The sequence below is a fragment of the Garra rufa genome, chromosome 11 (assembly GCF_049309525.1).
Source record: "Garra rufa chromosome 11, GarRuf1.0, whole genome shotgun sequence".
Classification (NCBI taxonomy): Eukaryota; Metazoa; Chordata; class Actinopteri; order Cypriniformes; family Cyprinidae; genus Garra; species Garra rufa.
This window is the reverse complement of record NC_133371.1, coordinates 37,779,427-37,795,503: the sequence shown is the minus strand read 5'-3', so window position 1 is coordinate 37,795,503 and position 16,077 is coordinate 37,779,427. Positions and strand designations below refer to the sequence as shown.

Here is a 16,077-nt window from a genome sequence, read left to right as displayed (position 1 = left end):
CAAGTGTCTGTGGAAATGGCCAGAGCACCAGCGTTACACAAAAGCTGCCTTTGGATGCTTTGAAAGCTCTGGTCCATTGTTTGCTCTCACCAGTACGGCCAGGGCAAGAATTTGCAGTTATAGGCAAAACAGACTAGACTTTTTGGTGTCCTAGTTTTGACAGTATTCTCTTCAGTCTCAATATGAGAAGATAAAGTGGCGGGTGATAATAGACAGACACATTGGAAAGAAAAAGAGACCCTGAGACTTCAATGAATCAGACTGTCACCTGCCTGCTTTTCGCTTCAAAGTGATGATTTTATTAGCAGGGCTGCTGCGAGACTCTTGCTAGATCAAGGATTGTGAAACCAGGGCAGGCAGCGCAAGCTCCTCTGCTGCTGGAAAGCTGTTCTAAATATAAATGACCCATCGTGAAACTGCAGTTTCAGGAGTAGTTTGGGCTCCGCTGGTTGTCTGACTGGCTTTTCCCACTGGGAGCTCTGCTGTTTCTCTGGACTGCATCTGTAAAGCTCATTGAATCCTTCATTCACGAGAGGCGAAGGACAATCAATCGGGTTGTTGAGAGTCTTTCTCACAGGTTTATTGCTATAGGCCCTGAAAGGATTTTCTGTGAACGTTTGGAGACAGATCATGAGATCCAAGACATTGATTTGTTTGTTTCCGCCCTTGTCCACAATTACACTGCATGCATTCTCTGGATCCGATATGGATCCTGCATAGTCTATCATAATACTCATATTACCACATTCAGACACTACTCAGTAGCTATAAGAGTATTGATCGGGCCAAAAACAGCATTGCTCTGCATTGTTTAATGACTTCACTTTATGGGATTGATACAAAGCTTTCTGTTTAAAGCAGTGCTTTGCATATTGGCTTTTTGGAAAGGTCCTGACTATTTAAATTTTTAGTGAAAGCGGATTATTTGTATTATGGCTAATAATAGCATTTATGATATTTTTTAAACAATTTAGAATAAATTTGTACCTTCTTAGGGTCAAAAACATGCACAGGTATATTTGTAGCAATAGCCAACAATACATTGCATGGGTCAAAATTACAGATTTTTCTTTTATGCCAAAAATCATTAGGATATTACGTAAAAATCATGTTCCATGAATATATTTAGTAAATTTCTTACTGTAAATATATCAAAATATGTGACCCTGGACCACAAAACCAGTCATAAGGTAAAATTTTACAAAACTGAGATGTATACATCATATGGAAGATCAATAAATAAGCTTTCTATTGATATATGGTTTGTTAGGATAGGACAATATTTGACTGAGATACATCTATTTGAAAATCTGGAATCTAAGGGTGCAAAAAAATCAAAATACTGAGAAAATCACCTTTAAAGTTCTCCAAATTAAGTTTTTAACAATGCATATTACTAATCAAAAATTACATTTTGATAGGTTTACAGTAGGAATTTTACACAAAATCTTCATGGAACATGATCTTTACTTAATTTCCTAATGATTTGTGGCATAAAAGAAAAATCAATAATTTTGACCCATACAATGTATTTTTGGCTATTGCTACAAATATAGCCCAGCGACTTAAGACTGGTTTTGTGGTCCAGGGTCACATATAATTTTTGATTATTAATATGCATTGCTAAGAGTTTAACTTGGACTACTTTTGTTTTTGACCATCAGATTCCGTATTTTAAAATAATTGTATGTCGGCCAAATATTGTTCTATCCTAACAAACCATACCTCAATAAAAAGCTCCTTTATGTATTATTCATTTGATGTTTAAATCTCAATTTATTACCCCAAAAAATAACCCTTATGACTGGTTTTGCGGTCCAGGGTCACATTTAAAATAAAAGTTACACTACTGTTTATAATATTCATTTTTATAAAAAGAAAAGTGTAAAATAGTTGTTAAATACAGTTTTAAAAATCTAATGTTCTATGTATGTGTAATGTGTGATAAGTATTAAAGGATTAGTTCACTTCCAGAATAAAAATTTACTGATAATTTACTCACCCCCATGTAATCCAAGATGTTCATGTCTTTCTTTCTTCAGTCGAAAAGAAATTGAAAATTTCCAGGTTTTTTCTCTATATAGGTGACTTCAAGGTCAAAATTAATATTTCAGTGCAGCTTCAAAAGGCTCTGCACAATCCCAAAAAAAGGTAAAACAATGATGTCGGACAATTTAGAAGTTTGCAACCTGATTACGTTTCCAATGTGATTATGTAATGCGTGAAGTTCTGAACATGCATCGCAGAGCTAGTGCAAGATGAGCCTTTGTGGTTAAAAAGTATATCTCTCTCTTTTTTTTATTTTTTTAGAAAATGACCAATCATTTCACTAGATAAGACCCTTATTCATTGGTTGGAATCGTGTAGAGCTCTTTGAAGCTGCATTGAAACTGCAATTTGGATCTTCAACCCATTGGCTCCCATTGAAGTCCACTTTATGAAGAAAAATCCTGGAATGTTTTCCTCAAAAACTTTCCTCAAAATATTTATTTTCGACTGAAGAAAGAAAGACATGAACATCTTGCATAACATAGGGGTGAGTACATTATCTAACCCTTTAAGATTAAAGGTTTACGTTTTTTACATTATGAATTTCTTTTTCATGTATTGAATCCAATTTGACCGGCAACATTACAATCAAAACCAGAATTTTAACATACAAGGGTAAAATGAAAAAGATGAAATGCCACCTCCATTGTGAAATGGCCTCTAGTCCAAGCCTCTAAAAGTCATAAATCATGTACAAAATGAAAAAGGCAATAAACAACATTTCTCACAGGGCTTTGGCAACACACTTTCCTTTATTTAAAAAATAGTAGGATTTAAAGAATGCAATTTAGTGCACCACCTAATATATTTATAGTGCTTTACATGTAGCAAAATACTCCACAGGACAAATCTGGGTTCACAAGATATCTGATAACTGCCACTCACCAGGACACTACATTAAACACGTCACTCGAGAGCATACGTTTCTACAGCTTGTATATGCAGCTTACTGGTGGTGGTTAGGATGGCAGTACAAAAATACAGATATGACAGCGATTATAGAACTCAATTACTTTTTCAACCCCAATCATATCAAATTAATAGATCATTTTATGGCAGTGACTGTTAATGGGAGAACAAATTTAATAATTCAATTAGTTGCGCTGTGGTCATTTAGATCACCAATAAAAAGCTTTCTTGTCGCTGCAACACTGTCTATTAATCAGTACCAACAAATACCAACGTTTCATTCAGATCTACAACTGAAATTCTTGAATGAATAGGTAAAAAACTAAAGAAAACACATGGAAATGAAACATTAAAACAATTGGGTACAAAATTAGTTTCAATGACTTGAAAAAATATCCCAAAATATACAATCAGATGGCATGGGTGTGCAAGCTTTTAGATATTCTGGAGATATTCATTTTACTGCGCCATCTTCAAAATGCTGCAATTCATCAGTATTTGGGAAATTAATTAACTTCTACTTAACAATTGCATGTGTATCCACAGAAAACCCAACATAAATTAGGAAAGGAAAATCATTTAGAAAAAAAACTGTTTTATAATGCAAAATCGTATCTATGCTTCGCAACACCCTTAAAATCAATACTTGACAAAATATATGATACAAAACAATGACAACATACAACAATGAACAATGTACAAAAAAAAAACAACAACTAAAAAAAGATATTACAACCCTTGTGTTGGAGTATCAAGCACTGAGATTCTCTTGCACCTTTAGATATTTGACAGACATATTCAGACAGTTGGCAAGAAGCAATTTCATTGCATATTAAACAGATATGACCCAAATGTCATACACATTTGCAACAGTTATGAGATGATCCGTCGTGAAATGTTTACATGCATTAAGCTTGACACAAATGCATTTCAAAACATAAAAAAGCAGTAAAAATGACAATTGCTAATGCCAACTGTTGTTGGTTGTTCAACATGATACTGTCATTTAACACTATCAACTCAACATCTGACTATTTCAGATTGAAATACACAATGTAGCCTATAACAGTGGAAGAATACAAAGAAAAAAAAATGAAATGGGTATTATTTTATACTTTTTGAAAAAACAAAACAAAACAAGAATAACAGTGAGAGATGGGTTTAAGGACATCTTTCAAAAATTAAAAACAAAACTGTTTTCTAACCCTGGAACGCTTACACACAGGATTAGTTCACGGGATGCAATTTTGCGGCCAAAGTTTGTAAATCAGTCAGATATGAGGGTTGGGACACGTCATTGAAGTTCAGCGCACTGGGGTTAGAGACAGTACACTGAGCAGATGGAGCGCATCAGTGCAAACCTAATCAGAGCTGCTATTGACTAACTCCACGCTGTTCTCCAAGCAAAAATGAGTTTGAAGCTAGACCACCAGGCGTAACACACAAAAACACATTTTCATTTATGATATTAATAACGTTGACTGTGGCCTACTGGAGACAGGCTTGCATATTAGAACATTTTCTTGCATTGTTTCTGTTTGCTAAAGATGGCGAACATGCGGAATTGATTGAAAAATGCTGTCGGTTTCAGTCCTCCTGATACAAATGCCTTAAAGCCAACGTGAAACACCCTTGACAAGCCATTTTACATCTAGAATGTGACATTTATGAGTAAAACAATGGGAAAGGATGGAGCTAAACTTGTCCTCTCTCAAATGCATAATTATTTGTAACATTTAGTAGTTAACCAACATTAAATGAATACATACAGACTGCTGTTTAAAAGTTTGGGATCAGTAAGATTTCTAATGTTTTTTCAAGAAGACTTTTCTATGGAAGCCCGTTTCCACTACTGAATAAAAGGTTATTGAAACTTATTATCTAACAATTCTGACTTTGTTTCTCAGAATTGCGTGATACAAACTCGCAATTTTAAGAAATAAAGTCGCAATTGCATGATATAAACTCGCAATTCTGAGAAATCAAATCAGAATTATGTGATATTAACTCGCAATTCTGTGAACATATATTTTTTTCTCCTCAGAACTAGACTTTATAACTTGCAATTGCAAGTTTACGTCTCACAATTCTGAGAAAAAAAGTCAGAATTGCAAGACAAACTCAAGAAAAAAGTGCAAGAAAAAATGTTGTGAGATACAAAATTGCAATTGCAAGAAAAATTGCAATTCTGATTTTCTCACAATTTTGACTTTAGAACTTGCAATTGTGCATTTACATCTCACAGTTCTGAGAAAGAAAGTCAGAATTGCAAGATGTAAACTCGAAATCGCGAGAAAAAGAGTCAGAATTGTGACATAAAAAGTCGCAATTACCTTTTTAATTTTTTATTCAGCGGTGGAAACGGGCTTCCATACTTTTCTGCTCATCAAGGTGGTTTATTTGAAAAAAAAAAAAAAAAACTAATATTTTGAAATATTATTGTGATTTAAATTAGTGCTTTTCTATTTGAATATACTTTAAAATAGAATTTATTCCTGTGATGCAAAGCTGAATTTTCAGCATCATCACTCCAGTCTTCAGTGTCACATGATCCTTTCCGAAATCATTCTAATATGCAGATTTATTATTAATGTTGGAAACCGCTGTGCTGCTTAATATTTTGTTGGAACCTGTGATTTTCCTTTTTTTTCTCAGGATTTTTTAATAAAAAAAAAAAACAGCATTTATTTAAAATATAATTTAATTTAATTTTGTAACAATATAAACTACCCTTTAAATGTTTGTGGTCAGTACATTTTTTATCTTTTTTTGAAAGAAATGAATACGTTTATTCACCAAAGATGTGTTAAATTGATAAAAAGTGATAGCAAAGACTTATATTGTTAGAAAAGCTTTTCTATTTTAAATAGATGCTGTTCTTTTTATCTTTTTATTTGTCAAATCTAAAAAAAAAAAATGATTCCAGTTTAAAAAAAAAAATTAACAGCACAACTGTTTCCAACATTAATAAAAGTAATAAATCAGCATATTACAGTGATTTCTGAAGGATCATTATCGCTGATGGAAATTCACCTTTGCACCACAGGAATAAATTATATTCTAAAATATATTAAAATAGAAAACCATTATTTTAAACTGTAATAATATTTTAGAACATTACTTTTTTTCAGTATTTTTGATCAAGTAAATATAGCCTTGATGAGCATAAGAGACTTCTTTAAAAAACATTGACGTCCAAAAGTTTGGGATCAGTAAGACTTTTAGTTTATATAACCCCTTAAATGACTGGGTAAGACCTGGAAAATACCAAGAATAAAATAAATAAAAAGCTAAATGGGGTCAAGTTTGGCTTCATGTTGACTTTAAATGCTTGCAGGCAGAGTGTGAATGGAGTCTGCAGTTTCTCAGTCTTTCGCTTTTCCCACTATTGTAATAACCACAGGTGGCTCTTATAGCAGCAGTGTTCAGTGACAGAGTTCCTACACTCATCCGGAGCAGAAGCACTCTTTCCCCCCCATTTCAACACAGGATGAATGTTAGAAGTAGCTGTCGCTTCTGGTCCCAACTGTTTTTTTAATGTGAAGCAATTTTTCGAAAATACAGTAAACAAAGATTGTGTGTCAGTGAGTGTTTGATGGGAGAAGAGGTGTTATTATTTTTCTCTCCATCTCGAGTGCTCTATAACAACCCTCTCGGTCACACATAAACGGCACGTAGTCTCAGTGACAGTCTGGATTGGAGACCATCGGATGACCCCACTCTGGTTGTCTCTCAGCCATCATCACGCCGCATCTATTGCTCAGTGATTTTAAACCCCTAAAAACCGTCTGTTGGTAAACACACATTCACTTCAAAACTTCCTCGTCAAGATGCATTTCCTTTGAAGCCCTTAAGGCTGAAGCATTATCACCTCATTCAGCAGCAATGTAACCGTTCCAGCCTGATGCTTGAAACTAAAAGACAGATGGAGATAGAAAAGAGCCGAGAGAGACAGAAAAACAGCACGGGCTATAAAGCTGAGGTGTGCGGAAATAGAAACACTGCAGACGCTCTTTCCTAAGATGAATTATGGCTGGTGGATCAGTCTAAACAGTCTGAACTAACACTATGACTGTGCTTGGATTCGAATCTGCGGTTTCATTTGAATACTTCTAAGCAGTACTGACAGTGCTCACAGTTCTGTTGGGTTGGCTTTAGCCCTAGACTTCCTGCTAAGGATTTTTTAAAAGAAATATTTAATTGAAAAAGGACATTTTTGTCACCTCATCTCACTTGTACCCTGTGATTTTCATCCGCAGGACACAAAAAGCACAACAGACCACCAATTTAAGTCATTATTTGGCCCACATGTGATATGCGCCCACAGAATTCGTCAGAAGGTCAGAACATTTCTGTAGAATTGCAACGCCCATCAATCACAAAGTTCTAGAAATTACCATGTTTAAATCATCTTGCAGCTCAGCTCATTTACATGTTTAAAGTAAGACGCTCAAGGAACATCAAACCTGATTAAATGCATATTTATAAACCAAGTTTCAATATGCATATGCAAAAATGAGAGCTGGTGGAGGGTAGGGGTGTGCGATAATTACAAAAAAGTTATTCCAATATTTTCTGCTGGTATTTTGGCAGGTTTAGGACTGGTGTGGACAGATGACTCCCCAAAGCTTTTGATATTCTTTATATGCTGTACGGTGGTTAGTTTGCAGGAGTAATAGAAATGAAATTTTCCAATAAGTTTAAATTGATTTTTACATTTTATGGGCATTTTTTACCTTTATATTGCCAATTTTTTCTAACCTAATTAAAAGTATGCATCATCTTTTTTGTCAAATTCTTAAATTTAATCAGTAAACTCAAATAGTAAGGCATTATAGGCTGCACTGTAAAAAATTTTTGCAATGCAGACGTGGTACAGAATCTACATCTGAAGTGGCATTTAGATGCATATACAAAGACTGTTTAATGCAGGACGTGAATGCATTTAACCTGAAGTTACAAATGCATAATGTTGAAAACTGATATTTGAAATGATTTGGGGGCAAAAGGGAAATATATACTTTAAATATAAACCTAAAATCACCAGCAGGTGGCGGCAAATCACTGCATGAGTGAGTCATTGAATCATTCATTTAACAGATTTGTTCAAACAGCTGATTGATTCAGTAACAAAACACCGTCGTCTGTTGCTCACAGATGCAAAACAGTTCTGCTGTGGCTTTGTTTGGAACTATTTTTGTTGTCGAAATACAGCAAAAACAAGAACAGTTGTGTCTAAAATGTAAGTCACATAATATTGACTTCTTGTTTATTGAACTGTTTATCAAATCAATATTGCATTTGCAATCGTGTTGCTATTTTAAAACGTCACTTTTTGTGTGATATTAACTGTATCGGATGATATAAATATAAAAGACAAAAAAAAAAAATAATAATAATACCGGGGGATTTTTGCCCCCTTATCTTGAATTCAAGGGGAATGTATTTTTTGTCTAAATGTGTTTTGTTTGGTTTTTGCAATATACTCGATAATATCAAATCATAGACAATATATGTGACCCTGGACCACAAAACCAGTCATAAGTAGCAAGGGTATATTTGTAGCAATAGCCAACAATACATTGTATGGATCAAAATTATTGATTTTTCTTTTATGCCAAAAATCATTAGGACATTAAGTAAAGATCATGTTCCATGAAGGTTTTTATTATTATTATTATTATTATTATTTTTTTTTTTTACATTTTCTACCATAAATATATCAAAATATATCATTGCTAAGAACTTCATTTTCACAATTTTCACAACTTTTAAGGTGATTTTCTCAATATTCAGATGTTTTTGCAGCCTTAGATTCAAGATTTTTAAATAGTTGTATCTCGGCCAAATAGTGTCCTATCCTAACAAACCATACATCAATAAAAGCTTATTTAGTTATTATGTATAAATCTCAATTTAAAAAAATGGTTTTGTGGTCCAGTGTCATATATATTGTGCACCCCTAATGGAGAGTTGTCTGTTCCTTATGCCTTAATATTGCATTATTTTTCCCCTCCTTTTTAGAGTTTGAAAGCTTTAGATCTGCTTTCGTTGTACAGGAAAGAGCAACAAATTCTTCTGTTTCCTTTTGTGTTCCATTGGAGAAATTACGTCCTACAGATTTGACATGAAGTAAATTATTTTACATAACCATTACTGTTCCATAGAAATGTGAAATCATGAACTAGGTGGAATCTGCGTTATAGGCTCTGTCTCAACATTCTTTAGGGTACAGACTTGGATTTAATGAGCAAAGCTCAGCCTTTTATACCTGCCTTGTTTACTTACTTTTAGTAACCTTCGACCATTTTCTTCTATAAAAGTTTCACTTCATTGTCTATGCTACGCGTTTCAGTAGCAGTTTGGTTAAAATGACCTTTTAGTGGTTAACAAAGAGGATTATATTGCTTGTACGTGGACAGCTGGCTAATTATAGAAAAACAGTCCCTGTTTGATGTATTATACTGACATTAGATTGTGATGGTTCTCATCAGAGTGAAACTTTCAACACGTTTCAATGCGTCCTCAAATCACAAACCTTTAAACATAAGAAAAGGCTTGATTACCAACACACACAGACAAACTCAAATTCCTGGTCATACCTCGCAAAGCTCTTTGTCTTTCTTCCAATCCTTAGGTGCACAAAAATGACAATTATGGGGTTGGGGCAAAGTCACTTATAAAAAACAAGCAAACAAAAAAGTATTGAGCCGAAATGACAAAGTTTTCCGTCTCGTACAAAAACCGCATCATGCTAAAATGGAGCTGTTTGTCATTTACACTGTCGACGGAGGTGATGATGAGCGGTGCTTTTCAAAATCATCCACCCTGAAGGTTTCCAGTCTGATGTCTTCTCGTCGTTCTATATGTTGGGCGGAAGGATTTACGTATTAGTAAAGCCACACAGTTTGTCGTCATTATTCTCCCTCCTGCGAACGTTAGTTAGTTCAAGCGTAAAATAAAGGTTCTAGAGGAGATGAAGAAAGTCAGAGGCCTCATGGGGAGGATTCTGGCCAAGAGTCAGTCCTCTCGTTCCTCTTTGTCCCCGGGTCTCTTTGGCAGATGAGCAGATAGGGGAGAAAGAGTGGGAAAGAGACAGACCATGGCTGAAGTCTATACAGGATGGTAAGGTATAAGCTGGGGAATTAATGGGAAAAGGGGTTGGCCAGTGGTGAAAGTTAGATACAAGAGGAGGAGCTGTCTTCCACAGTCTGTCCCATAATGCACCAGGGCTCCTCCCTTTAGAAACAGCCTCGTTAAGCATCATACTTCTTCCCGCTTCTGTGGATCTGGTGGAACAGTGTCATGGAAAAGGCCATCCCCAGGAGCTGGAATGACAAATTCCAAATGTAAAGGTTAGTGTGAAACAAATGTGCTATATGTCAGCAAACACAGACGGCCTGGGTCAATGGAGACAAAACACTGGACATACTAGGAAATTCAATGTCATTGGTTGGTTGGCATATCAAACCATACATCATATAAGTGCATTTATTTATTAGGGGTTCAAGCACGTAATGCTAAAACCCTGTTGTAATTGTTAGGATGGCCAAGGTTCAGCAATCTCCACATAAAACTGATCGGGCAGACCAAACCGTAAGTGGTAGAGACTTGAAACTTGGAGGGATGGTAGTGCTCACACCATCTACAACACTGGTCTCAAACTCAGTTCCTGGAGGGCCACAGCTCTGCACATTTTCGCTCCAACCCTAATCAAACACACCTGATTCAGCTAATTAAGGTCTTCAGGATTACTAGAAACTCCAAGCAGGTGTGAGCTGGAGCTGGTTGAAGCTAAACTCTGCAGAGCTGCAGCCCTCCAGGAATTGAGTTTGAGACCTCTGGTCTACAACAACACCAAGGCTCACCCAAACTGGCCTGATGGGAGCGCTACAGCAAACTGCTTGCCGCAGACTCAAGTGTCTTATGTCGTTGTAATCACTGGCTCACATCAGACAAAACACATACTCTGATTCGTCTGCCACCATTTTTGGGTATTTTGCATTTTTTGAAAAACCTATTTTTGCGAACTTGTCCTAGGTTTTTCATCCGATCGGAACCAAACCAGTGCAGGAAGATTCTCTGGAGAGTGAATATCAATAATCATCTTAATAAAAAGTTTAAATTTCAACTCTCCATCACAAAGGGATGCCAAAATGCTGAATCTGAGGTCACCTGAAAAAAGTCACGAATCTTGGCCACTTGGTGCTGCTATCAGAAAGGAAAAAACAAAGACGGCCATAACTATGCAACTGATTATCAATAATCATCTTAATAAAATGTTTAAATTTCAACTCTCCATCGCAAAGGGATGCCAAAATGCTGAATCTGAGGTCACCTGAAAAAAGTCACGGATCTTGGCCACTTGGTACTGCTATCAGAGGGGAAAAAACAAAGACGGCCATAACTATGCAACCGTTTGTCTTATCAACATGAAAAACGGTACGCACAGTCTTGGTCTAAAGTGCCACAGGTGTCTATAAGAACATTTGTGCGCATCAAAAACATGGCTACCATAGGCAGATGAAATTTGAGAACCTATTAGACACAGCCCTAAAGGTCTGAGAAATTTGAAGGAAATTGACCACTGGGCGGACAATATCAAATTTTTTAAGCACGTAAACTATTGTATATTATGTGGTTTTTCACACATACGCAAAATTATTCATAATCCAAAAGACATCCTAATTCTGAACAACATTGCCTGTAGAACCATTGCTTTCAATCAAACCGTTTGTTAAATGATTGAGAAAATGTAAAAAACCTACTTTTGCGAATTAGTCCTATGTTTTTTTGCTCAATCTGGGGAAAAAAACACTTCTCTGCAGTTCTATTCTCTGCACTCTCTAGGTAAATAATTATCAAAAAAATTTGGAAATTTACCTTTTGGGAAGCTGTAACGTTTAGAAAAAGGGACCTGTCCAAATATACCCAGAAGCCTATAAAGCCTAAACGAAAACTCAAAACTTTATGAAACCTTGTGAACACATGCGACAGGGGATTCTAAACAAGCATGCAAAGTTTTAGGGAGATCAGACCACAGTTGGCGCTATAACCGCCATAAATATTAAAAAACATATTTCTATATTAAATTACCTGCTTTTTTAAAATTAAATTAAAGCATTAAATTAATGCTTTTTTAAATCATTGATTTAAGTAGTTACAGGCTTGTAAATAATATTTAATGTCTTTTTTTAATGTCCTTAAATGCCTTGAAACCTGGTAATTGCTGCTTGCAGCTATATTTGTACTACTTTTATTAATTTCATGTTATAAATATGTAAGTTGTTAATCCATTTAGCATTAATTTGTAAATTAATTTATACTACTTGATGAGTATGCACAGAAATTAACATTAATTTTCTATCAGGGTTGTATTTGTCATTTTTTTATGATCCAGTTGATTCTGTTCAGTAAGTAAAGGTGGCAGCAAACAGGTCACATATTTTCTGGGCTGCATGCATTAGCCCAGCAGCTGCCAGTGGATCACTTTCTCCAGGTATTACAGACCTTCTTTGTAAAATTGACCTCATTTTTTAGAAAAACAGGTTTGGTGATGTGAAGTATAGTGTCACAGAGGTAAACGGAAACGTGTTGCAAATACACCGACTCTTTGAAGTTCATTTTTAGATCCATCCTGATACATCAAACACACAGCGGTGGTCGACATTCCACAGTCATTATCTTAAAGCTGCAGAACCTGCAGTTTTTGATCACATGAGCGGGAAGCACCATCAGACTCTGTGTGTGTGGATTAAATCAGATTCTCTCACATCTTTTAGCTTTAAAAGGTATCGCATTGCTGTTTCTTTACACTGTCAATTCCCACAGAAACTGAACTATAAATCTTGGCAGACTCTCACACAGACGTCAATGTGAGTCTAGTGGTGAAGTCTAGGCCCCTAGAAATGTCTGACATCTAGAAATGCATCGTGGTAGAAACCCATAGAGAAAAAAATCCTTTCAGAATCCATGCATTCTTTTAGAGAAAGAATTACAGTACATTAACAGTACCATAGTATTATAAAGCTTTCTGTACGTTTTGTACCGATCGGCTTCCGTTAACCTTGTCTAACAGGTGCTCAAATTCATGAGCCAATGGCGCCCATGTTTTTTAAGATATTCAAATGTCCTTACAGACACTTGTGGCACTTTAGACTAAGACCGTGCACAGCAATTTTTATGTTAACAGGACAAACGGTTGCATATTTACAGCTGTTTTTATGTTTTTTTTCCCCCCTCTTATAGCACCACCAAGATGCCAAGTTCTGCAATTTTTTTGTGTGACCTCAGATTGAGCTCTTACATACATGATCTGAGTTTGGCAAAAGTATCTCATTTTGTTCAGGAGTTACAGGCATTTTACTAAAAGTGGCCCTGCCCCTTTTAGAAGTTTTGGCATCCCTTTGCAATGAAGAGTTGAAAGTAAAAATCTTTTGATAATTATTGATATTGGCTCTCAAGAGAATCTTCCTACACTGGTTTGGTTCCGATCGGGTGAAAAACCTAGGACAAGTATGTAAAAGTAGGTTTTCAACAAATCCAAAATACCCCATGGTTTAAGAGTCATGAGCGATTTTGTACTTTTGATCGCTGTAGTCTTGGTGATGTTGGCGGCAGTGTGAGTACTACCATCCCTCCAAGTTTGTCTGCACGATCAGTTTTATGTGGAGATTGCTGATCCTTGGCCATTTTAACAATTACGATAGGGTTACAGCATGACACACTTGAACCCCTAAATATATTTTAAAATTCTATTTATTTCTAGGTTTGCAAAGCTGAACTTTCCGCAACATTACTCCACTTTTCAATGTCACACAATCCTTCAGAAATCCTTTAAAATATATTGATATCGTGCTCAAGAAACTTCTTATTACCACAAATGTTGAAAACTATTTTGCTGCTTAAGATTTTTGTAGAAACCTTGAAACATATTTCCCATAATTCTTTGATGAAAACAGTGTTTATTTAAAAGATACTTTTGTAACATTATGAAAAATGTCTTTACTGTTACTTTTGTGCCCTTGCTTACAAAAAAAAAAAACCTTTTAAATAATTTTTTCATTCAAGGTACTTTGAGGTTTGTTCAAATCCCTAAGTATTGCATTAGCAAGCCTCACTAATATTTTAAAACAACAAAACACTTGCAGAGCACACAGTTTAGCTACTAAAAACCCGATTATGTCTGGCTTTTACTGGATGAGATCTAAGTAAATCACTTGCGATTTTGCCCCAGCTCAGCCGTGAGGAGGATTATGTGGCAAGCGGTAGCTCACAAGCCTGCGGTCAACTTTTGGTCCATACTGAGAAAAGTACTTAGCAAAGACCCCTGTGCACTATTATCCTCAATAACCCACAGGTAATTACCGACCACATGCTTACAAGAATTCATAGATTAATCGAGAGGCCATTTTAGCTAATCCTATGTGGGCTTCTTTTCCATTTACGATTAATGACAGCAAACCTGATTTCTTTGACTATCTGTGAAACTGTTAAGAGATACTTTTAAAATCAGCATGCTAACTTTCAAAGTGACAAAGTGGCATGTCAAAACATACAGTCAACCCACAGCTAAAGCATGGACTATGTTTAAAATATCTCTGCTGTGTTTCTAGGAAAAAATCTGCCTGACATTAATGCAAAGCGCCTCCGCAGAATGTACACATTAGACCATGCTGGTCTCATAATCAAATACATTGAATCCACAGGCTTTCTAGGGCTATAACGAAGCGCTGCGAGACATCATGTGGGGCCGACAGGTTCACTTTCTATATATTCGAGTATCAGCAAGCCCTAATGAGCGGTTCACCTTTTCTCTCCCGAGCTGACTGTTGCGCTCCACACAAGCGCTTCACTGTTTCAGCAGAAGCAGACGAGACAGGTGCGCTCATTATCACCACTGCATTTGACACAGTGAGTGATGGCAAAACACACCGGCGAGCACAATCTTACCTGAACTACCAAGATACACATGCCGATGGTTCCGAGTAGGTGCTTATTATCTTCAAGCCACTCTTCAACCTTCTCGTAGCAGCCCTGGAAGACAGGAAGAGTTGAGTTGTGATTTATCTTCTGGCGAAGGTGCTAATACAAACAGATTGTGCATGTTTCACTTTCTAATTTGCTAGTTGTTAATTCTGATCCAGGGAAAATGAGCTGAAGTCCAGCAGTAGTGGAACTGGTTTGAGCATTTGCTTGAGCGATCTAGTGACTGCTGCGGCTGCATTTTTAACGCGCAGTGACTGAAAAAAAGCACATTCAGCGATATACTGTGTGTGGCTATGTGAGGAAAAAGACAAAACAGCTTTGAGTTGGCGGTGCTGTGGGTAGCTTTTCGCACTAAGTTTTTGAAACAGAATCCATTTCCTGCAAAACTGAAAACTGTGGCGTAATACAATATAATACCTTTCGAAATTCTTCTGTGCAATAGCCTTGGGTCAAAATTTAATGAAATTCCTCTTGTTCTATAAATTTAAAGCAGTTCAACGTCCTTTTGTTGGCTAGCTTCTTAACTTCTGGGGGAGAAGATAAATTCAACAATTAAACGGCTTACGGTTTCAGGCTAATTTGACTATGAATGTCTCCTTGTGTAATTTCTTTCCCTAGAAGACAAATCCAAGGTTTCTGCAATTGGAAATTGTGAAATTTATTCGACATTTGTTCTCATGGCAGCTTCTCAAACTTCAAGTATGGCTTGTTCTGCTTTAATGAAAGATGCTTTTGAAAAGAACATTATGAATTCACTAAATGGAAATGTCTCATCCACAAACACTCCATTAGTACCTCTGTGGTAACTAAAAGCTTCAGATAAAGACAGCATGACAGTTTGACGTGTAACGTCATCTGCTGATGAACGGCTGTGTCAATGGCACAAAAAATATTCCCTCAAGAGACCACTGCCTTCGTTACAATCTCATTTAAACATTCAGTACATAAAAATGAGTTTTCATAAGTTAAATCAGCTCCCATAGGGAAGACAAACGCATCCAGTGTCCAAAAGTGAGCGGAATACATAAAGATACATGGCTGTGGCACTTTACAGACGCACTTAGAGCTCCTACAGATCTGGCCATTTAAAATGCGCGCGGGAAGTAAAGTGGTCTCGCGTGACGCCGGTGT

At 36.2% G+C, this 16,077-nt stretch overlaps 1 protein-coding gene across 1 annotated transcript in view; it reads right to left on the bottom strand.

Moving 5' to 3' along the window:
* Positions 1–9,351: 9,351 nt before the first annotated feature.
* tspan9a (tetraspanin 9a) overlaps positions 9,352–16,077 on the bottom strand; it is a 102,275-nt gene continuing 95,549 nt past the window's right edge. The window contains exons 6-7 of the mRNA XM_073850861.1: positions 14,911–14,994; positions 9,352–10,286 (exon numbers count right to left, since the gene is read on the bottom strand). Of these exons, the coding sequence (XP_073706962.1) occupies positions 10,215–10,286; positions 14,911–14,994 (156 nt within the window). The 3' untranslated portion in view covers positions 9,352–10,214. The remainder of the gene's footprint in view (positions 10,287–14,910; positions 14,995–16,077) is intronic.